This window comes from Rhyacophila brunnea, unplaced genomic scaffold, assembly GCF_057557595.1.
Source record: "Rhyacophila brunnea isolate RB1 unplaced genomic scaffold, BYU_Rbru_1.0 scaffold_1, whole genome shotgun sequence".
NCBI lineage: Eukaryota > Metazoa > Arthropoda > Insecta > Trichoptera > Rhyacophilidae > Rhyacophila > Rhyacophila brunnea.
In genome coordinates this window covers 57,139,806-57,166,018 of record NW_028232751.1, presented here as the reverse complement: position 1 = coordinate 57,166,018, position 26,213 = coordinate 57,139,806, and the positions used below count along the sequence as shown (strand labels likewise).

Sequence of the window (26,213 nt, the reverse complement as noted above, 5' to 3'; positions counted from 1 at the left end):
GCTGGAACATTATTTTAAAACTACTAAATATTCAATAAACCATTTCTTTTATTCAAATGAACAATTCAAAAGATTTTGAGAATGTAACATTCCATATATTGAACATACATAACTTTGAAACATCTCAGATATATACACACTAGAAAATAATCATACTTGAAAAAAATACGGAACTCGACGGAATTTGAACCCGTACAACCATTGGTGCCGCGCCAATATGTGCATTTACCAATTATGCTACTAGCCTCCTAAATAATTACGACAATTTAAACTAGTAGGTCATACATGAAATGCTTATAAAATTGCGTTATTATTGACTATCGGTTTTTGTGTATTAAATCAAAGAATATTAATTACCTTAATTACTAAGCGATGCCCGGCTCCCGCCAAATATTTTAGTTATAACGTCTACTTGAACTTGCTAACAATTTTTAATAAACCATTTCTTTTATTCACATGACCTACTAGTTTTAAGTGTCGTAATTATATAGGAGGCTCGTTGCATAATTAGTTAATGCACAGATCGGCGCGACACCAATGGTTATACAGGTTCAAATCCCGTAGTTTCGTACTTTTTTCAAATATGATTTTTTCTAGTGGGTATATTATCTGAGGTGTTTTCAAGTTGTGTATGTTCAATATATGGAATGTTACATTCTCAAAATCTTATGAATTGAATAAATGAAATGGTTTATTACTAAATATTCATTTTATTGAATATCGATGCGTAGATCTTGCATATTAATCCTTTACTTATATGTTTAAAAAAAATTGATGTTGAAAGATTCGAATCGATTAAAAATCGAAGAATGTCATCTCAATTGGACGTACACTAATTTACGTGTGATTCAGATAGGCGGTTTGTGATTAATATCTCATTTTTTGGTACAATAATTAATGTGCACTAGAAAATCGATAGGTTAGATTTACTTCGCTTAACGTTTATCAACAAATAACTTTGAATACCACTAACAATCTGGAAAATATAACGTCAATTTACAATCAAACTGAATTCACGTATAGCATCAAAATCTCCGCCTGAGCATTAACCATAGCACAACAGTACACTTGGCACCTTTTTTAAATGATTTAAACATATCGGTACCCCTGAGTCAAAAAGCCTTCAATCCAATTTTGTTGAAAACAAGTTAAGAACAGATTTTTAAGTCACTTTGTGTCTAGAGACAAAGCAGAAACCAGAAATTCTTAAAACAATAAAGCCGTTATGACAATATTGTCTTGAAAAATTTATATTGCCTTTTCCAGCTCAAGTTTTCATTTTAGAGATAAAGTAGTCGGCTCTTAGGCATACTATATATTATGTGCGTGTATGTGTATGTATGCAAGGTCATCACGTGACCCATTAAAAAAACAATGAATCATTTTTATAGTTTAGTTTGGTTAGATATTCGCCTGATAATTATTATTGAACTTTTATAAAAAAAAAAAACACTCTTATTAACAATTTTCTTTAAAAGTGTGTTTCTACATTCTACACAATATATTTATGTTTAAAACTAATAAGCCAGACGAAAAGTAAAAATTTTAAATTATTCTTTTTTTACCATATATAGGGGTTCCATGATATTTTACAAACTGAATGAATAACTAATAAAACGATTCCCTAAGTATATAGAACAACTCAAAATTTTAAGTTTTTGATGTAATAATGACATTCGTTGTTAATAAGTGCCTTTATAATTCAGCAAAAAACAAATCATTTTTTTTAGTCATAAAATCGACACACTTTCTGTTATACTCATTAATTGAATTATATACGAGAATATCGGTGTTGATTCTTTTTTAAACTGTTAAATTTCCTTAGATTCAATTAAAAAAAAACAGGTTTCCCTCAAAAATCAATTTCTCCAAAATTTTTAAACGCCATTATCTTAGGACTTAAAACATTGTTTTTATTATATATATATATTAAAAAATGGTACTTATCAGAAAACGGTAAATGAGCAATCGTATAAGTATCATCATTTTGTTGAAACTCCTGAATCTATTGGAAAATACAGATTTGCTAATAATAAAATACTAATGTTGCTACGTGACGATATATTGTTCACGTTAGAAGTGAAATAGCACTACATGCAAGAAATATTAACAAATAGGGATTGTACTAATAATTGAACAAATTAAAATACCAATATCGGTATTTCGGAATTTCCTTTTGAATACCGGTATTCGTAAAATAATTGAAAAGTATCTACCAATAAATATAATATATGAAAAAATCTCTTGAAAAAATAATATTATATGGCATGTATCGTTCCTGGTCACCAAAGACGATGAAGAGCCACGGAAGTAAACTAGATATCGCGTAACCTGACAAAATACACTTCTGCTAAGCCTTTTATGTTAATTAATATATTTTGTATCCAGTATCAATACCAAATATATCGGTATTGACTGATTTTTAAAACCGGTATTTCGGTATCGAAAAAAATTGGGATATCGGTTTTGAAATACCGGTATTATAATCCCTATTAATAACCCCTTAAAAAACTGAACAAACCGGAATGTGAGTATGATAGAGAAAGCTTTCGACAGCGCTTAGTGACACATATATAGAGTTAGATAGAATAAGCAGCAATGTACCTAACGTACTATCATGAACCCACTGTTCTGTTTGACATATGTGACGAGCCAACTAGTATAGTTATTTTTTTGCATAAAAAATAAATACAATAACAAAAAATATAATATAATATACTTAAATAATATTTAGTTAATTGATTATTTATATTATTTGCACTATGATTTTTAATGTGAAATTTAAAAAATACGAATATTTTCACCCCAATCATTCTGAAATGATTTTCTAGAATGCCTAATGTTAATAATTGTAAATGTAACCTTATTAATTTGCACATAAAACGACCTCATAATATACCTAGAAAATACCCTCTCTCTGTCATTATTAATTTCTTGTCTGATACCTTTTGTGGTTTTCTTAGCAAATAGGTACTTCATTGATAATTATTATTTCTTTTTGCATAATCCGTTACTTACAGCGCGAAAAACAATTTTAAGTAGCTAACTAGTATTTTTAATTACCGTTAATGTAAATGTTAATAACGACTTACTAATCAGCGTTTGACTATTAATTATTATAGTTGATATCATGAAGCTGTGTACACACAGATAAATTATTGACAACTCCATAAAATATTTATATTAATTACAAAATACCATCGATTGAGGGTACCTACTTGGTGGAATTAAAATTAAAATTATAATTGATTTAAAGTTTATACTATTATATTATTTAAATTGTATTTCACGTCTAAGCATATTCAGGCACTACGCACATTTGCGTATTACAGATACCTATACCCGGGTCGCAAAAACTAAATAAACTAAATAGTACCTATAAAACTTGATTCAATTACAATTGATTATTATCTCTTAACACCTTACATTGCTTTAACGTGTTGTCGCGCTCACAACAACTTCATTTTTATTCCCTTTATCCAAAAATTAAATGGGCGAATTGAGTCGACTTGCCGTTTTTATTATGTTGTCAAGTTGCGTGTGTATAATATTTTACAGTGCACTGTTTTTATTTCCAAACAATAATTATCGACACACGTACATTTTTTTACCCACAAGGATTCAGTTAATTGGTGAATACTTGATACACATTGTTCCAAATTAACAATATAGTTTATTGATTGACATATTATTAGGTACCTACTTTCCATCTTTATTTTGTTAAATTTTACACTTCACATTAAATGTGGCTTAACCATTCACAGAATAATCTGTGAAGAAAATGAAAACACTTATTTTTATTTTCTTGGATAATATTAACACGCGAAACCGCACAATTCATTTTCGTTTTTTGTACAATACTACCATTTTCTTGCGGTCTGTCAAACCAACACTTTCCAAAATATTATAGGTACCCTAACCTATTTACTTTTTTCGCGTCACATTCAAACGCACCACATGATTTCAGATTAAGATTGAATTATTGTGAATTCATTATTTTTGCTCTTATGAGATGTTAGTAACAGTCACTTGTGTGGCTTTTATGTTTTATATTTTGTGGCGATTGGGCATATATATTATATTACATAGGTACCTACTCAATCCAGTACCTATCAGATACAATTGTGTTTCCTAGAGTCATAACTCACATTTTCTATTTTTTTTTGTTAATAATGTCGAGTTATTCTAAATGCTACAATATAATATATAAAAAAATGTTTTCATTATGTAAAACCTATTCCCCAAAATCACTATTGGGTAAATTATATTCTGGCTTATTCTTCCTAACCAACCAGGAATCTGTAGCTTTTCTCACACTGTCATATCGTGTTTTACATCTTATGAATGAGACAAAATTAGATAAAATAATATTGATAAGTACTTTAAAAAAAATCAAATCGACGATGTCACTCATGATATTTCATTACTATTTTGTGATTATGAAAAATAGTTCTCTAGTGTTTTTTAGCGATTTATTCATAACTTGATTTTTGGAGAATGTGAGTTATGACTATAGGCGACTCAATAATACATTTATGTTGAATATTGGTGGTATATATATATATCTACATAATGTAAAATAATTGCATATGAGGCGGACAGCAGAGATGTGACTAATCGTGAAAATAAAAGTAACAAAACCATCTTACACAGCGTTGCGATCCCTTCCTCCATATACCTTATTATATTGTTATGACTTTACTGAATTTTAACCCGTTTATATCAATTAGTGTAATATTTTTACTTATTCTCTAAACTTCTGCTTTGACCGCCTCATATTATTCAACTGTTAAAGTTATTGATTTTCATTATTGTAGCGTGTATATTATGCAGTTGTGTTACTTGCCCTAAAATGTACATGAATTATTGTTGTGGCAATGCGATCAGTGGCTGGCCGTGGTCTCCGTAGCTGTACTGTACAACGTGATCTTCGTGATTGGGCGCGCGGTCTTCTGGGAACTGAACAACATGAGTCCAGGACTTTGGCTAGTTCTTGACTACACATGCGACGCAGTCTACTTCGCCGACATGCTGGTCCACGCACATGAAAGTCAGTATATACCACACTTTTCTCTAAATTAATTTATTCTTCACCTTCATAACGTCGGTGTTTTGAAAAAAGGGAGAATCAACCATTTTGGCGAAATCGAGATCTAGCTTTGATGTGTAAACACAGCGAATTTGTATCTCCACAGGAAAGTACTTAAAAACGATAATCGTAAGCGCGAATCTACTTAGTGTTACGAATAAAAAGCGAATGTGACATATTCGGCCTTTTAAAATATGATATTATAAAAACAGTATTCTTTCTAAGCTTTATTATAAACTTATTAGTCATTTATAATCATCTACAGGCAATTAATAAATATATGTCAAAAGTTAAAAATCCTCCTCCTGTAAAATAGCATTTTGTTTAATTCGCCCTTTTTACAAAACACCGACGATATTATCCTTATTACACACCATTGGGTATTTTTATTTAGGTTTTTGCGTAGTTGTGGACTAACTATATTTCCATCATTTAAGAGGTCCTCCGGGAGGGCAACGTTCAATGGACCTTCTGAATATCAATATAAATGCGATACTATTTCGTTTGTTCTGTCCACGCGTGTATTCCAAAATTTTCTTATGCCTTTCCCATCTGACCATTCCCCAACGGTACAAACATCTCGGATCTGTTTATATGAATAAATTTATTTCAATAATACACCTCAAATATAATTTAGAATATACATAACTTGAAAACACCTCAGATATAAATATACCCGATAGAAAAATCACATTTGAAAAATTACGATGCTCGACGGGATTTGAACTTGTATACATTCTCAAATCTTGTGAATTATTCGTTGAATAAAAGAAATGGTTTATTAAAAATTGTCAGCAAGTTCAAGTAGACGTTATAATTAAATATTTGGCGAGACGGACGTCGGTTATTAATTAAGGCAATTAATATTCCTTGATTTAAAACACAAAAATCGATACTCAATAATAACGCAATTTCATAAGCATTTCTTGTAGGACCTACTAGTTTAAATTATAGCACTTAGGTAGGAGGCTAGAAGCTTAATTGGTTAAAGCATATTGGCGCGATACCAGTGGATATACGAGTTCAAATCAAATCGGGCATCGTATTTTTTTCAAATGTGATTTTTTTCTAGTGGGTATATAATATCTGAGGTGTTTTCAAGTTATCTACGTTCAATATATAGAATGTTATATTCTCAAATCTTGTAAATTATTAGTTGAATAAAAGAAATGATTTATTTAAAATTTAGAATGTTTTTAACACAGTGGTTTCCCGCTTATTTTATAATTATAGGCCATTCCTACAATAAATCAATACGTTTATAAGTTTCTAATATAAAACAGTGAAAACTAAAGGCCTCAAATTAATAATTATTCTTATTCAGAAGACGCAATCCGAAACGGATCAGGATATTTTTTTCAAAATAGATAAGCACTGTTTTTTAATATAAAAATGGTAGTTCGTGTGCCGAAATTTGTACGTGTGTAACTGGCTGTATCACAATAATTCATCGTGAGATATTGTATAAATATGTAATACTTACAAATACGTAATAAAATAATATAAAGGATAGACAAAAGAATATAGGTACGTTAGTAAATTAGAAATACAATCATACCAAGTACGACGAAATGTATTACGTGCATTTTATCTGTAACCATGGCACTTGTAAGTTGGAACTTTTTTCAGCAAATTCTATATGAAAACCACCAAAGTCTCCACCTGAGAAAAGGTTTAATAATTATCTTTGGTAATATTACATTCAATTAAATAATTTAATTAACTATTTTTTTTATTCAACGAATAATTCACAAGATTTAAGAATGTAACATTCTTTAAATTAAAAATTATTAGCAAGTTCAAGTAAATTACAACATAAAATCTTGGAGTGATCCGTGACGTCGGTTAGTAATTAAAGTAATACTTACCTACTTTGATTTACAGTACAAAAGCCGATCGCCAATAGTAGCTCAATTTGGAAAGCGTTTCAGAAAGTATTAACGCTTTATAGGACTCTTTTTTTGAGTTACATGTTCCAAACTTAATTAAATATCTTCTTTATAGAGAAAATAAATATATTGCATTTGCAAATTTTCTAAAAAACATATACTTTTTTCTGAAAAAAAAAATCGTCGTGTGTAACCTATGCCACTTACTGTCTGAGGCCATACCAGGAAAATACGTATTCGGTGGTATATACATATACCATATGCTTTTTTTAAAATAACTATGTTATTAACTGTATATAAAAATTATAATCATTGTATTTGTAATTCTTGTATTATTTATTATTATTATTATTATTATTATTATTATTATTATGTATGTAAATACACGTTTTATTACATTATCTAGCCAAAAAACTAAAAAAATAGAAAAAAATTCGGTGGCGATGATAAATTCACCTCCTTGTTGATTCCTGTACACTGGTCAATTTTTTTTATATATTCGGCTGGTGTTCTAAATTTTGAGGCGGTCCACTTGTTACATGTATTTGCTTGGAATTGGCTGGTAGCAGATACCTGTGTTACATTATTCGGTGGAGACTGGTTGCTAACAAGTGAGGTTGGTCACCGGTCGCTGGTAGTAGATTGTTCGTTGGAGGTAGTTGGTAGTTACGCGAAACCCGAGAGATGCAGCTTCGATTCCTGCGGGGTGTTTTACTTTTTAAAAAAAGATTATTTCTATTGGTATATGTTATAATATAGTTTTCTAAATTATGTATGTTAAATAACTTAAGTTTTTTCGTGGGGGGGAAGTCTGGACCCATGGACTCCCCCTCCCCGTTGTGTGCGCACCTGCTTGCAAAAGTCTGATCAAACAAGAGGTGGTACGCCGTTTATCATTATTCAGGTTGCCAGCGAGAACCACCTTTTGAAAATTACAGTCGAACTTGGTTTATTACCTACTAGGAAGATGGGACGGACTGAATTGGCTCGTTATAAGCATTACTCGTTATATCAAAGAATATTTATTTTTAAATGAGCGGTCACATAACACAAGAAGTTGCAATTTAAGCAAAAATATACGATATCTCAGTACCTACTGACTTCAGCTTGGATTTTTTACATGAGATTTCAACCATATGTGTGGATACTTTTTCAATGTTGTCGGCAAAAACACCAATTAGGTAAGTACTTAGACACTTAACTAGTGTCATAAACGTAATCCGATCCCGGCGGCATCGGTCTACGGTCGGATTTTTTGCTTAGGCTCGAAAATGTATTTAAACGATCGACACATTAACAGTTTTAAGAAAATTTTTGATGAAATTTTTCTCTTCATCTTTTGGGAATGTCTTAGAATGTGCTCCGAACGGGAAGAGATGCTCAGGTCGGTCCAACCAGCTGTTGGGCCCATCGGGCCGCTGTCTGATTTGGTTGCTACTAAGGCCAATTATCTTGCATTTAAAAAATTTGCGACGTCTTACTGCGGGCGTGGGCATGGATCGTATGATTAGCTTCATTATTTTTGTTATATATACACTAGAATCATTTTTATTTTTATAATTTCCTTGTACTCTTCTCTCCCCGGCACTTTACATTAGAAAGTAACTTCTTTAAACTCAGTCAGAGCTCACTTTGAGCGTAGCAACCTTAGTCCTGGGATCTTCTCCTAGGGAATTTCCGGCCTAAAACTGAACTAAATGCTTAACATCGCCAATGTAGGGCCACGTGATACGCTCGATTAAGACTGAGTGTGGTGCGTGGCGGGTTTTGGTTTGGAGGGATTAACTTCAATGACGATATTTTTGCTCGGTATATCCGATAAGTAGCTCGCTATAAAAGTGAAGAAATGTATGAAGAAAATCATAAACTAAAATGTCAATGAATGTCTCCTCATTACATCCGAGATCTCGCTGTGTCCGTGATAGTAATAACCGAGTTCGTACTTGTAGAGTTTTATTGTCGCAAAGTCGGAAATAAAGTAGACCTACCGTCAATTATTGACGAGAAGCGTCAATATTGTTTACTTCAGCTGTCATTCGATCGCTTTTGCAGTTTTATATTCCAAAGTTGCATAGAAGGGCGATTGTAAATGAGAAATAATGTAACTGTCTAGCATAGCAATGTTTCTAGGTGGCCATAAAATAAGAAATGATTATCGCTCGAGGTAGGGGGCCGGCGTGGCATGGGGAAGCGGGTGGTTTCTGGTGGGGGGAGTACATGACATTCGCCTTTCTTACCGCACCCACTTGCTTCTTCAAACGGAGTTTGTTTGTTTAATTGAGCGGCTAATTATAACCGCCACGTTTTGTTTTGTCCGCAGACTTGCACTATCTTTGGAAAACGGTTGCACACACATACCTGCCATATTATTCTCGAGCATGGAGATTTACAGCGCGTTATGACTAATTGACTGATCAATAGTTTTTCGTAACATTATGAAATTGGGTAGCGGTTACATGTAAATTGTACGTACAACATTTCACCGTGAGCTGTCTTATTTGAAAGAGATGACCGTATACTATACGGTCTCCAATTTTTTTAGATTTAATATGAACATTAATTCAATTTTCATATCTGAATTTGGCAAAATTCAAGAATGAAAACCTAATCTAACGTAACCTAACCTAACAAATGATCCAGTATATCGGCTATTTTCAAAATTTGTTTGCCGCTGGCTTCCTGTAAAGTTTTAGCTAACAAGAACCGTGTTTTATTTAGACATGAATTTTATGTCAGTACTATACGACCTCAATAGGTTGGACGGTCTTTAATGTACGGCCATATATTTCCGATACAACATTTCACGGCATGCGTACAAGTTTCCGGACACGCGTATTTGTATTTGGGCGAATATACTATTTTTAAGATTTCTTAAAAATCGTAAAACCTGGTGCATGGGTGGATCGAAACCTTGACCTGATCAAATCCTGCGTATCACACAACCAAGCAGCGCCCAGTTATCGCGGCAAATATCGATGTAGGTTTTGGCGACCTTATTTCAACGCCATCAATATAATAAAATTATAATAGTGCATTGCCAAGGTGTACTTATACGCAATACGAATATTTTGATGGGAGTTGAAATTAAGTAGCAAACACGCGACAACTCCGCAGCCTGGCTGTGTGATAAGTAGTGTTTGGCAATACGCAGCCTCACCTCCAGCTTTGCTCTCCACTACCTCTTCAATCTTGCCTTAGAACGCTATTTGGATAGGTATACCAAGAGTCTGGTATAGTAGGTAGAGCCACCGCGACGCTGGAAGACGCATAGCACGGAAAGACCACAAAAGAATCCAATGGATAAGAAGGTACACAAGAGTAAGCGATGTGGTAAAGGTTGTCAAACTGATAAAATTACAATGGCGAAATGTCGCTTCGGATATGTCGCTCATCGGAGGGACAACTGCTGGACAAATTGATTCATATAGTGAACATAGGGAGGCCCTAATCCAACGGTGGATCGACCCCGCCTGATAATGATGACTATAACACAACATATCGTCATAATATGTATAAAATCTAATTTTACATGTCTATTACACAACTGCTATTAATATTACGACTACGTCTAGATAGATTCACTAAACCATTGCCGACTCAAGTAGAAAGCCGATACATTCATAACAACTGGTCCTACCTTTTCCGCCCCTCCCATTGGTGTCTATGGATGACCCGTCATTGCCTGTCATTGTTCTATAGAGTGCTCATACTGACGTGTCTGTCGTATTCACACAGGGAATGGTTTGATTTGGATAGATGAGTTATATGATAAATAATACAATAGCATTAACACATCTTCTACAAATGTAATTCATAGATCAATGCTACATATTTTTTGGATACCACTATTACCACCGGTTTTTGTGTGAAGGACTAGTCTGACTTTGACAACTGATGAATAACATGTATGTACGAGTATATTACTTATTTATAAATAACACTGACAGTAAATAATTTTAATTTGAGATTTTTTTTATAATTCAATTTGAAACGAGAAAGGGCGAATCATTATGGCAAGCAATCTGGGATTTGATTTTGACAGCTGAAAAGTGGACCACTCGTTGCTTGTGCAAAAAGTTATGCTTAAGCTTTGTTAATATAAAGATGGCGGTGACTAAACGCAATTGAAAATGACATTAAATATGTAGTAAAAGTGCCAGTCTTTTCAATCTTGACTGTCGATTAAAAAAATCTTTTCAATCAATATCGAAAGAATGGCAGCGTTAGATTATAATCCCTGCACGTGTTCCGAGTTTTGTGTAAATTTCCAACTTCTGATATAGGTACTCTAGAAGTGATTTTACGATTCGATGTGGATCTTAAAAGATTTTTTATACGAGCAATGGTTGTTAGACATTCGATTATAATACATACATGTGAATTTGCCAGACGCGGGATCTAGTACCTGACATAACTAGGGAATCCAATCCCGGGCTTAGTAAACATAATCCCGAAACCTTCGAAATTGATTTTTTTATCAGTCACAATCAATTAGTATGTGTACAAAATAATGTCATTGAAGTTTATGTACCTGCACAATATGTCACAGGGGGAATCGCCGGATGCTCACGGATAAAAAATAACCATTTTTTGTTGTCATACGCGATCATAAGAACACCAGAAAAATAATAAATTCGTTCATTTTACCAGCTAGACGCCACTGACGTTCTGGCACGTGAACGGCGTCTAACCGCCAGTGCCACAGAAGTGCAGGCAGGCACTTCTTTCTACGCCGAATTTTATGAATGTTATCCTTTCTTAAATAAATAATAAAAAAAAATGTTTTACTTTCACATTATTAGCTTTACAATATTATTTATTCCATTAAATCCATGTATTTCCAAGCCCACGTGCTCGTCGTAGGTCAAAATTGAGTTTTTATCGTATTTTCAAACCATGATCCTGGACACTCTTTAAACGTTTTAGATAATCTATTTATATAATTTTGAAGCCTTATTATCCTTTATAGTTATTTCAAACATTTGATGGCTGCATAAAGTATTTTTGTTACATAAAATAGTATTCTTTTAAACCTCTCGCTCTAATGTTTTAAAATATAGTCATATTTCGGTACATAACTGTGCAGTGGTGTTAAGATTTTTTACATTTATTAATTTTTAAACGCATTTAAAAAACCATTAGTATAATTTATTACGAGATAATTTTTGTAAAATATTCACGATAAAAAATTATATTGATAATCTCTGTGATCCCAAATTTGACAAGAATTAGGCATTTTATTATTAAAAAAATCGGCAAGATTAACACATTTGAAGATGATTTTAAAGATACCAATTATAATCTATGTCTTTGACCATTCAAGTGTGATAATCATCTTATGAATAATGATTGCTTTATAATAATAATTATTGACCTAAGAATAAGGTAGTGTTTTTTTGAAATACGCCATATCTTTTGTCATTCCCAAGTGGTTAAGCTACAACATACGGCCGTAGCCATAAATTAACAAACTATAATTGAAGTAGGGAGTAAAATGATATTGACGCGCGTGTTTGAACATGTACCGTTTACAAAAAAATAAAAATAAAATCGGTTACGTACATGTTCAAACACGCGCGTTAACATAATATTACTCCCTACTTTAATTATAGTGTGTAAATTTATGGCTACGGCCGTATGTTGTAGCTTAACCACTGGGGAATGCCAAAAGAAATGGCGTATTTCAAAAAAACACTACCTTATTCTTAGGTCAATAATTATTATAAAGCAATTATTATTCATAAGATGTTTATCACACTTGAATGATCAAAGACATAGCTTATAATAAATATCTTTAGAATCATCTTCAAATGTGTTAATCTTGCCGATTTTTTGAATAATAAAATGCCTAATTCTTGTCAAATTTGGGATCACAGAGATTATCAATATAATTTTTTATCGTGAATATTTTACAAAAATTATCTCGTAATAAATTATACTAATGGTTTTATAAATGCGTTTAAAAATTAATAAATGTAAAAAATCTTAACACCACTGCACAGTTATGTACCGAAATATGACTATATTCTAAAACATTAGAGCGAGAGGTTTAAAAGAATACTATTTTATGCAGCAAAAATACTTTATGCAGTCATCAAATGTTTAAAATAACTATAAAGGATAATAAGGCTTCAAAATTATATAACTAGATTACCTACAACGTTTAAGGAGTGTCCAGGGTCATGGTTTGAAAATACAATAAAAACTCAATTTTGACCTTCGACGAGCATGTCCCCCCTTAAATGTCTTAAATAATATGAAGCTTTCACGGTTGTTTTTTTTTTATCGTAGTAGATTTTTGGGTTTCCACCGTGTGTCCTTCTTCCTTCTTTACTCGACGTTTCGGGCTCGTTGCAGATGCCATTATCAAGAGATCATCTCTTATATCTTATAATGGCCTCTGCAACGAGCCCGAAACGTCGAGTAAAGAAGGAAGATGGACACACGGTGAAAACCCAAAAATCTACTACGATATTTTTGACTAATTTTATAAATACTATTTGTATAAATAAAAAATAGTATTAGGTACGTATCAAAAAAAACGTCGAGTCCCGGGATCCCTGGATCGTCAAATTGTAATCCCGAAATCCCTGAATCAAAATTTTGACTCGGGATTAGATTCCCTAGACATAATCAACGGCTTCTGATGTGTGCATTCTGACGATCGACTTACACTTTAAATCCCTAATCCATATAATCTGATTCGCGTCCTACGGCTAAGAACGCGACATTTGTAACTATATTTCAATATCACTCGTATGAATAAATACAATCGTGTTTTCTTAAAATCAATAACTAATTATTTCAATAACATGTCTTATGTCACGGGAAATGTTTACTGCTCCATATTAAAGGGGTTTCCTTACAAGAAGTAGCAGGTGAAGTAAAAATGTCTTTGTACAACGAACAATATACGTAAACATAAATACACATATTGAAATAAGTGGCCACAGACATGCAAACAGACACTCAAATAAATGGTTTGCTTTTAAGGTCGCTCCTCCAAATAACTACCTAGGTACCGACAAAATATTATTATCCTTAAGAAGGTTTGGGTAAAATTCTGTCTATTTAATTTTGGGAATAGGTACACCAAATAGGTAACTTTAGTATAATCGCATAAGTACGAGTATTATCACTTACTCGTACCTTGATGAATACAATGATGTGTTCAGTGGCGAAGGGTAGAGGTAGGATGTTAAGATCTGCCATACATAGTGAACACTAAACTTCGTCAATGATACATATTGTTTTCATTGAAATAAGACTACAATTTTATTTACAGATGGTGTTGGTTAGTTTTTAAAATCCAATTATACACTGCGAAAAACAAGCCATAATAGATAATAGTCAAAAAATACTCGTATATCTAAAATTATGCAATTAAATCAAATATTTTTTTGCATATTTTATAGATAGACTAATATATGTTGTTTCTATTATAGTTCGGTTTTGGCATGGCTTAATGAATTTAAAAAAAAGAACCAACAATACGAGTAATGTATTCCTAATCCAGCGAAAACAAATAAGTATGAATGAAAAAGTGTACACAATTTTGTCGCATCGCCTAAAATATACAAAAATTATTATAGTTTGGTTTAGGCAGGGCTTAATTGATTTTTAAAAACTAACCAATACCATCTGTAAATTGTAGTTTTAGTTCAATAAAAATAAATACGTATGAATAAAAAAGTTTAATGTGCACCATTTATGGCGGATCTTAACAGCCTACTTCCACCTTTCGCTACTGGATGTGTTATTGGCGATATTCATTCACACCTCCTTTTTACTTTTTGTCTGATGCTACCACATTATGTGGCTCTTGGTTTCCACTACTATCTATCTCCGTCCAGTACCTACTTCCAAAAATCCACTTACCTTCAGTTTTGCTCGTTCCAGTTTAACTCTATACATTACTATCCCTCCATATTGACGTTATTTTTTTTCATTTCGGTTTTCGTTCCGGTTCAAGTATAAAAAAATCGGTGTATGTACTTATGTACGCGCGATAGAAGTTATACTTCTTTGGCGTAACAAAACAAAATAAGCAGTTACCTGAGTCTATTAATATTACAGTGGATTAGGTTGATGAAAACGTACGCGATTCATTTTTTGTGTCTCATATAGCATATGATAATTATTGTATTGGACCAAAACTCATCTTTGCCATACAGCGGTTATAATCGATTCAGAAGTGTCCATGATCAATTAATAAAAAATCAAACTTTAATATATTTTTTGAATTATTTACCAACTCAACATTCACCAAATTAATTTATTTATTGGTCTATAATTTTACTCATAAATAATAAACATGGCCTCAAATCTTGATACTCAATCTTTACAATTAAATACACATTCACTATAAATAAAGTTTTAATATAAATTAACGGTGTCGAATGTTAGTCTCCAGAAATTTGTTTATAAACCTATAAGTACCTATATTTATTATGACACAATATTGGTTATGTTTACAACATGTGCTGTTTACTTAGTTGTATTGAACGACTAACTAAATGACACTATGCGCATGCGCATGTACCCCTGAGACCGAAATGAATATCATCATAATAATAAATTATGTGTTGCATCGACGCGCGCAACTTCGTCACACGCCAAAAATACACTCTTATCTGTTTTTCCAAACGTGCCAAAAGAAGTGTAGCTTCAAAAATATATCGGTTCGGTTCTGGTTGTCATTCCGAAAAAATAACGGTTTTTCCGGTTTTCTGTTTTCGGTTCAGCTCCGAGTGATTAATTTTTAAATGTTTTTATTTGTATTAAAAAAAAATTCTAGCATTATTTAGAACATTTTATGGTATTTGTATGATAGCCCGGCGCCACGCTCCGAAACTAATGGTTATACTGCACCGCACGGCCGTAGCCATGTCGAGATACGTCACACAATCGTGAATGATTTCTTTGCGCCTTTTGTTTGTTACACATATTTGAAATGAAAAACAACAGCATATGTATTTCGTATACATAATACTCGTATAATATGTATTATGCTTGTCGAATTGGTATTTCCGACAAAGACTAACGTCGACTAGCGACGCAATTGTTGGCCGGCTCTCATATCTAAACTTATTTTATCTGTAACGTGTCGAATACGTCAATGTGACGTTAGCGTTATTCACAAATTACACGTTGCCAAATGGAGCTCCGCAGATTGGTCGAATGCGACTTTTTAGTTTGAAAAAAACATCTACTGCTGCAATCGACAAGCTGCATGCTACTCGGGCTGCAAGTCGAAGACGCTAAGAACGCATATTAATAGTTACAAATTGGTCATTCCTATACCGGCTCGCCAATCGCCGCATCCAAATATATATATACGTTTCGAAGGTTACGTGCAATTGTCACTAGGAACCTAGATATGCGTGGTCTTCATATGCAACACCGGATCGACGTTATTGGAAGGCTTGATTTAAGGCTATGCGGCAAACGGGCGATTTAATATGTGTGAGCCGGCTTTCGTCGCAGTGCAGCATAACTGGGAGTAAGATCATGTTAATGCGCGTGTTTGAACATATTATATCGAACCGGAAGAACCAATATTTTTTTCGTTCCGACAAAAATAACGGTTTTTACGGTTTTCGGTTCAGTTTCGGTTCGAAGCCCTGATTATTTAGTACTTATCGGTAGCATAAAAATATATCATCACAACAGTTATAAGTAATATAATATAATATCTAACAATTTTGAGTTAATCAAGAATCGAGATTGAATGTAGGTACATACCTACTATAAGGTAATATTATCACCTCAATACTATAACTAGATAACTTGATTTTCACTGTTTTTGAGAAAGCTATTGAATATGATTCTACATTTCCTTCTCTACATAATGATAAAACTAGGTAAATCCGAAGTTAATGGGAACTCTATTAATGGCTGTGAGATATGGCAGCTTACTAAGTTTCAAGAATATTTTTTCAGACTTATACGCGGCGTAAATGTGAACTCTGCCATTCTTGGTGGTGTTGGCTTGTGTGTCTCTGATAATAACCTTAGGAATCGAGGGCATCCGTTGTTTGTTCTCCCACGGTGCAGAACTAACCTGCCATTAGTAATGCCAATTGGGAGGGCAATAACCATGTTTAATGAAATCGCTTCGGATATTGATATATTCCACTTACGTGAGGGTGAATTTAGGTGGACGTTGTTTTTTTAATTCTTAAAATAGGATCTGCTTAACTCATCCGGTGTACTTCCTTGTACCTATATACTTAATATTTTTTGTATTTACACATTTATACTGTACATAAAACTGTTTTAATAATATTTCTTTGTTTCTAAATGTCATGTTGTGAACGTCTTAAACTTATAATTTGTAATGTCCACAATATGTAAAAGAAATAAATAAATTGAAATTGAAATTTAAGAATCTCGGCTTTTGAGCTTTGAGAATCGATGTCTCCGCCGAATCTTAGGGGTACATTGGTACGACCGCGTTACAAACACCCGAGTTCGTGAGCAGACACAACATCCTTCGGTGATTGAAGTTATCACGAAGAGACGATTTACGTGGCTGGGACATGTATTCCGGATGCCGCAATAGAGTGCGGCACTTCGTACCCTTGTGGCACAGCCTCAAGGGTTCCGTCGCCGTGGCCGGCCCTCCCTCACCCTGCAGCGATGCTACAAAAGCGACATACGTGCTGCAGGTCTGACATGGCGGGAGGCGCAGGAGTTGGCGATGGACCGAGGGAAGTGGCGCCAACTTGTGCTTGTCCTATGCCCCAATGTTGGGACGTGACAGGGTGAAAGAAGAAGAAGAAGTATTAATTTTCTGTTTGAAAATATTAGATAACTTTAAAACCATAAATGCATTAAATAAATAAAATAATAGCTATATCTACAATATGTTCATACAATTGAACATTATTTTATTGTTCCTTATTAGACAAGCACAAATATTCATTTTTATTGTAAATAATAATAATAGCCTAGATTTTATAATATTAAAGTAAAGTTTAAATTTCATTTTCCCAACAATGACCAAATCAGAGTAATCTAGTTGTAGTGTTGAGGTGATGATATTATATTTCTCATTTTTAAAACAAGCCGATTTTGCAGGGCGCTAATACTAAACTTATGTACTAAGATAGATCTTGTATGACCTTAAATTCAGTGACGTCCCGTGGGGGTAGGCAGATTGAGCGTCGCTTGGGGGCGGCATTTACTCGAAAGGCGGCAGATCAAGGAGAATCATTTGTAATATTGACTGTGGAAAGGAAAAAGAGCGTTCAACTCACTGGTTTTATCGGGTTTGCGATATATAGTTTACTTCCGTTGCCCTTCGACATCCTCGGTGTTAAGAAAAGAGACGTGCAGATTTTCGCATAATTACAGTCTGATATTTTGTTAGTAATGTATCCCTGCAACACATTTCGTAGATATTGGACTCATGAAAAGATGATAACAATGCTGTTTAAAAAAATGCGGCGGTATTTTGGCGCTGCTTAGGGGCGGCATTTTATCTAGGGACGTCACTGCTTAAATTTCATCTTAGTTTTAACTTGTAACGAGGTCCTAAATTTAAACGAATCAGACAAACTATTGTTAATCCCCATACGTGCTATCGCATTTTATAAATACCGTAGAACTAAAAGTTTAAATTTCACTTTCCCAACAATGACCAAATCAGAGTTATCTAGTAAAGTTGTAGTATTGGGGTGACGATATAATATAGGTGTCATCATTTGCCTTCAAAACCAGTTATGTGTTTTTTGCCTTTCCCGTATTGTTTTTCAGAAAACCACCGGTTTTGAATACACCACAACGCTACATAATATACCAGGGGTGTGGAATAATTGTATTGTCTACGTATTGGTAATTGATTGGCGTAATAATATATAGTCATATATAAAGGAAAATGTGTATGACTCGTTTGGAATAATTGAGTGAATAGAACCTATCCGAATCTTAAATAAATGTTGATGATTCAGGTTACTTGGAGCAAGGCCTGATGGTGTTCGACGCTAAGAAGTTACGCGCACACTACGTCAAGACATCCTCATGCAAGTTCGACATTCTGTCCATGATGCCCACTGATATAGCTTACTACTGGTGGAAACCCTTCGGATGCCAGGTAAATGCATATTTTTATGAGTACGGATATATTTTCATACTCGATATTTGTGCGATTTTATCATCAAGTTAAACCTTTAACTTTCTCGGATGTTGCTTATATAGATGAAACGTTATTGTTAATGAACTCTCTACAGAAGGGTTTCCCAAATTTTTTCTGCAATGGAACACTTCGCAAACCTGGAAATTTTAACGGAACACTTAGCTTATTTTTTAGGTTGGGTAATTCCTACTAGTAAAAATTTTAAAAAAATGTTACTAAAACACATTATTTATTTAGTACCTAATTATGTTTAAATAGAAAACTGTTATATAAAATAAACATTTGCGCTTAAGCCTACTGGTTTAGCTGTCACGGAACATAGTTTGGGAAACCCTGCTCTACAGTATAGAGATATATATATATATATCCTGTAGCGATAGATGGAAGTAGGCTGTTAAGATCCTACATAAATAGTGCACACTAAACTTTGTCAGTCGAACGTATTTGTTTTCATTGAAGTAAGGCTACAATGTGTAGATAATGTTTGTTAGTTTTTAAAATTCAAGTAAACCCAGCCTATTCCAAGCCATAGTAGATAATAGTCAAAAAATATTCGTTTATTTACAAAATAACAAAAATTATGCCTTTAAACCATACATAATTTTAAACATTTAATAGATAGAAGAATATTTTTTATGGATTATAGTTTGTAATAGGCAAGGCTTAATCTCTATATATATATAAATCTCGTGTCACGGTGTTTGTAGTAGCACTCCTCCGAAACGCCTCGACCGATTTTTATGAATTTATGTATATTTTTTCATAAAAATTTTCCTTTTATTTTTTTGACAATTTTTTTTTGTATTTTTTTTATTTGGCATCAAAAAATACATATAACTCCAAATTTTCACTCTCCTACCCCAACCCTCCCATTTTTTTATCGCGATTTTTGTATTTTTGTATGAACAAATTTAACCGTCGTTCGTATTTCAAACAGAACGAAATTATTTATGTTGTTGAATGACAAATGGCGCTACGTCAGAGAAGAATTCAAGAGAAGCGTCGCATCATTTCGACATTTCATTCGGCATATCACAACGCAGTGCGTGCAAAATTTTGTACGATTTTTTTAAATTTATCTATTTGTGTGCGTGTATGACAGTGAACAATGCCAGCAAGACGCAAGGGGGCCCATTTGGGCCGTCGAACGAATAAAGCAACAAACATGCGAAATAGTAGAGCAGAAAGAATAGACGAACAAATCCAACAAGATAACGAAAATGTGCGTCTGAGCATGTCGCAATTGCGTGCATCTCAATCACAAGAGGCACGAGCTGAACGAAATCAACAACGACAATTGGAACGGAGCCAAGCGCGCCGGTTCGTAGTTAACACACGCAGAGCGAATGACCGACAATGCCAACAAGTACATCGAGCATTTACATCCGCTTCGTTCCTTCGTCTCGCATTCGAGTACGAGCCAAATATTGAATATTCCGCTCATCCGAAAGTGCTGATTGATGTTATGGACAAAGAATGTCCCCATTGTCATGCGCTTAAATTCAAACATGAGTCAGTCGGGATGTGTTGCGCATCAGAAAAAGTGCAACTACCAGAAATTGAGACACCACCAGAACCATTTAACGGATTGCTCATCGGCACGGTTACAGATTCAAACCTGTTCCTGAAGTCCATTTGCACATTCAATTCATGCTTCCAAGTGACTTCGTTCGGAGCAACAAAAATAGTTCACAATACTGCGGCAATGGTCAATAATTCCATTCAACGTTCAAAATCAAAGGCCAAGTGTACCACAAAGTAGGCTCATTGCTGCCAATGCCAATCGAACAACATACATTTTTACAAATCTACTTCATGGGCGGTGAGGACATCAATCGTGTGGATGCACGTTGTGGCTACAATAACCTCAATTCGCCTAATGCCAGGCGCATCGTCGGCGAACTGGACGCACGAAGAATGAGCACAATGAATTATTGAAATTCTTCAAATCACACATGCACGAATTGTACAGTGGCAATCACGCTATTGCCATCAATCTTGATAAAAACACCAGCTGGAGAGCACGTGCGTCGATTCGATGCGCCTGATGTTGACGACGTTGCTGGAATCATGGTTGGCGACCGCACATCGACCGGAGAAATCGTGATTCGAAGAAGAAAAAATAATCTGGAGTTCATCGCTGACACACACCGTTCATACGACGCTCTCCAACATCCGCTAATTTTCTGGAAGGGACAAGACGGATATTGCATAAACATTAAGCAACGAGATCCCGCCACAGGTAATTCATTCATTATGAACATCATTACTCATTTTGAATTGAGAAAATGAATGGTTGGTGTTTTTTTGTTTTTATCGGCGGTCATCGTCTACAGCGCTCCATTCCTCTTTCTGTCATAGATCCCATCCCCACACACTTACAATACATTCGTTATTTTTTATTTAACAACCAAAATATTCACTAGAAATAATTTATATGGCAGAACAACGTTTGCCGGGTCAGCTAGTAACTTATAGAAAACTAATCAACACCACACATAATAGGTTTGTATAAATTCTTAATTCAACGAAGACAAATGTGTATGAATGAAAAAATGTGCAATTATTAGATATGGTTTGGTTTAGGCTGGATTTAATTGAATTTATAAAAACTAACCAGCACCATCTGAAAATTGTATTCTTAGTTCAATGAAAACAAATAAGTATGACTGACAAAGTTTAGTTTAAACCGATTATGTCGAATCTTAACAGCCTACCTCCACCCCTTACCACTGTAGTTTACCCCATTTAAACTGCTTGCTCTGAGAATGTACTTTAGACCAAACAGAAGGAGTAGACTCTTCCAGAATCATGGTTCTTTGGCTTCTTCTCTTCTTTGGTAAGAAATTTTATCACGAAATGGTGCTCTTAATTGAAAATAAATCTTAAGACACGAGGACTCATTTACCATAATGTGACAATATGAACCTCAAAATGACTCTGACCCGAATCTATGCATGTGTCAGCGAGTCCCAACATGCACAGATTTCTTTCAACGTTATTATTTTTATCCTTACTGAGGTGAATACATAAGTTAACTTTATATCTATCTACCTATAGCTAAACATAGATCATAGCTAAACCAAAATTATTATGTGACGGATATTTAGATGACAATATTTAGATGACGAGGCGATAGTTTGAAAGAGTTTGGGATACTATGCCTTAAAATATTATCAATGTTATCTAATGTTGACATGGTGAAAGTTAGGGATTGCAATACTGGTATTCCAGTATATATCAATACCGAAATGCCGGTTTTTTAAATCCAAAATAGCGAAATTTTCGGTATTAAGAAAGTACACTCGTTTACGTTTTTGAACATGAATTATAAGTTATGTGCTGCTAAAATACAAATATATTGAGTGAATCCAACAGAGGTGAAAAAATAATTTTAAAAATTCATCAAAATATATTTATATGCTTAAGTAATTGTCGCGATAAATTATCAAAATATTATTTCGATATAGACAACATCCGTGGCAAAAATGTTTAATTTTTCTATAATTATTGATGACTGTACAAGCATTGAATTTAAGAAGCTTTTCCTGCAGCCTGATTATTTGCACTTGAACTTTTGAGGGCTTTAGTTAAAATAATTATCAATATATCCAAATTATTTGTAAAAAATCACTAGTTCTACAATTTTATTATGATAAATATATATTTTTAAATGTCAACTTAATAAATGTAGGTTTGTAGGTTTTAGCTATACTTAAAATAATATTTTAAAGGGATTTTAATAGTAAGCACCTACTTCCGTTTTTTAATGTTTAAGAAATACCGGTATTCAATAAGAAATACCGAAAAACCGGTATTGACATTTTCATTCGGTATTGCAATCCCTAAAAATATTATCAATGTTATCAAATGTTGACATGGTCAAAGTTACATCCTCATTTGAATTTTTGAAGATGAATCTGTAACTGATAATTCTATTATAGGTGAAGGTGCCATGTCCTGTGATAGTCCGAGCGAATAGACTACTGCGTCTTCCTCGAATGTGGGAGTGGTTCGATAGGACTGAAACAGCAACCGGCTTCCCAAACGCTTTTCGGATATGCAAAGTAAGCAGAAATTTGACTTAACAATCCCAATCTCAACACAGTAACATATGGCCCCCACAAGAGGGGGCTCACAAGCCTCTATCTAGCCTGGGGACCCGAGATCAGGGGGGCCTGGCGTGACTGGTCGACAACATAAGTGAGATAAACATATAAAAAAGTCACCTGCGGCGCTATATTACTCTGGGAGAAGAGGTTGTGCGATACAATTTTTGATTACACGCGCGTTAACATGATCTCACTCCCTAGTTCATTTATCGTTTGTAAATGTATGGTTACGGCCGTATGTTGTAACTTAGCCACTGGAAAATGCCAGTAGAAATGGCGTATTTCAAAAAAATACTACCTTATTCTTAGGTCAATAATTATTATAAAGCAAACATTATTCGTAGGATGTTTATCACATTCGAATGGTCAAATACATAGGTTATAATCAGTATCTTTAGAATTATCTTCAAATGTGTTAATCGTGTCCATTTTTTAATAAATAATTAATAATTAATTAAATAATTCTTGTCAAATTTGGGATCAAAAAGTTTATAAAATATAATTTTTTATCGTAAATAGGTCACTATATAATGTTAACATTAATTTTACTAATAGTTTTGTAAATGCGTTTAAAAATTAATAGATCTAAAAAATCTTAACACCACTTCACATGGACGTACTGAAATATGACTATATTCTAAAAGAATACTATTTTGTGTAATAAAAATACTTTATGCAGTCATCAAATGTTTAAAATAAATATAAAGGATAGTAAGGCTTCAAAATTATATAAATAGATTATTTACAACGTTTCAGGAATGTCCAGAGTTATACTCTGAAAATACCATAAAAACTCCATTTTGACCTACGCTGAGTATGTGGGCCGTTAAGGATTCGAAATTTCTTGTATCTTTTTAATATTGGCTGTAAATATTAATAAGTTGAAATTAATAAAACCCTATGAAACGAACTATTATCGAAATAGTTTTGAAGATGCACTGCAAATAATAATTAGTTTCAGTCTGATAGGTCTCCATGTTATGGATAATAATAATAAAACAAATAAAACTTAAAATGGTCGTTAAACCTCTATAAAAACTGCAAAAGAACCTTTTAAGCCATGTGCACACCCAAAAAAACTTGACGACCTCATAAAATAGTTACTATAATTAACACAATATATTTTTAATCCATCAATATTGGTTTTTGCTTTAATAACATCTTCATCTTTTTGTTTACTTTTTCTGAGATGTAATTAGCAAATCAATCCTAGTTTCAGTTTTTATGGTGTTGTCAACTTGTATGAGTACAGTTTTTCAGTGTAAATGGGTATAATTTTTTTCTCATATAAAATAATTTCATATTTGATGAAAAAATATATGGAAGTCGATTATGGGGAAGCCAGCGAAAAACACACACCTTAAAAACTTATATTATAGAATATGAATACTTTTTATTTTCAGGTGGTTATGGCTATTCTGGTGTTGATCCATTGGAATGCGTGTTTTTATTTTGCCATTAGTTACGCTCTTGGCTTCGGGTCTGATAACTGGGTATACAACCTGAACGGGGCGCGGAATGCATCTCTCGCCAGGCAGTACATCTACTGCTTCTACTGGTCGACTCTGACTCTCACCACCATCGGAGAGACGCCGCAACCGGAGAACGATGCCGAATATCTTTTCGTGGTGGCAGACTTCCTAGCAGGAGTACTCATTTTCGCTACTATTGTCGGAAATATCGGGTCTATGATTTCAAACATGAACGTGGCTCGGGTGGATTTCCAAAACCGCATGGACGGGGTAAAGCAATACATGGCTTTCAGAAAAGTTAGCGGAGAACTGGAAGCGCGAGTGATCCGCTGGTTTGCTTACACTTGGGCACAGAGTGGAGCTCTCGACGAAGAGCGCGTTTTGGCCGCGTTGCCGGACAAATTGAAAGCTGAGATTGCGATCCGCGTTCATTTGGATACTTTACGCCAAGTACGGATTTTTCAAGACTGCGAGCCAGGTTTGCTAGAAGCTCTCGTACTGAAATTACGTTTGCAAGTATTCAGTCCTGGCGATTATATATGTCGCAAAGGAGACGTAGGAAAAGAAATGTACATTGTGAAAAGAGGAAAGCTAGCCGTAGTTGCAAACGATGGAAAAACTGTTTTCGCCACTCTGCAAGCTGGCTCTGTTTTCGGTGAAGTTAGTGTCTTGGAAATACCGGGAAATCGTACGGGAAACCGTCGAACGGCTAATGTCCGATCTTTGGGATATTCGGACTTGTTTTGTCTCGCGAAGCGTGACCTTTGGGAAGCTCTTGCAGATTATCCGGACGCCAGAACTACCCTCACCGAGAGGGGCTGCCAACTACTCCGCAAAGACGGCCTGCTGGACGAGTCCATCCACCGAGGAGTGCAAGACACCAAGGAGTCCCTGGAAACCCAAGTGGCCAAATTGAGAATCGACATGGATCGGATCGACGAGAGTACCGCGAGACTTAAGGCGGCTTTTGCGGTTACCGATTCAAAAATAAAGGAAAGACTGAGCAAGATTGAATACAGGTATTGTGGATCCACATTATTAACTCAATAATTTAAACAAAGAAAAAAATACATTATTTACAACATTTAGAATATAAAAAATCTTTATAAACATTATTATTATCAACTTATTTATAAAACGTAATAGTATCTATCGGGAGCACTAAAATAAGATACTTATTACAGGCACAACACATAACATTATGAGATTTTAGAATAATAAATAATGTAATATCAGGACTATCTAGTTAAATATCATAATACTTGTATACTTATAATTTATAATTATTGCATTCTTCAAACTTTTTGATTATTACTCCCTTTACTTTTTTCCATATATTAGACCGATTACATACTGAACTGCATATTGCGCATGCGTCATAATAATAATATTATTATTTGGTAACCGGACAATATGAAGAAACAGAGCTGTGACAAAACAGAGCAGCCAGGGGAAAAATAAAACAATCATTTTTGTCGTATCTATTTATTAATTAAATACTTATGAAACTTA

The 26,213-nt window shown here is 33.9% G+C and overlaps 1 protein-coding gene across 1 annotated transcript; it reads left to right on the top strand.

The window, feature by feature from the left end:
• Window positions 1-4,893: 4,893 nt before the first annotated feature.
• CngA (Cyclic nucleotide-gated ion channel subunit A) lies at window positions 4,894-25,751 on the top strand. The gene is made up of 4 exons (XM_085946183.1): window positions 4,894-5,050; window positions 18,933-19,075; window positions 23,062-23,184; window positions 24,633-25,751. Exons 1-4 carry the CDS (start codon window positions 4,969-4,971, stop codon window positions 25,749-25,751), a joined length of 1,467 nt encoding a protein of 488 aa, XP_085802309.1. The 5' UTR covers window positions 4,894-4,968.
• Window positions 25,752-26,213: the final 462 nt, after the last annotated feature.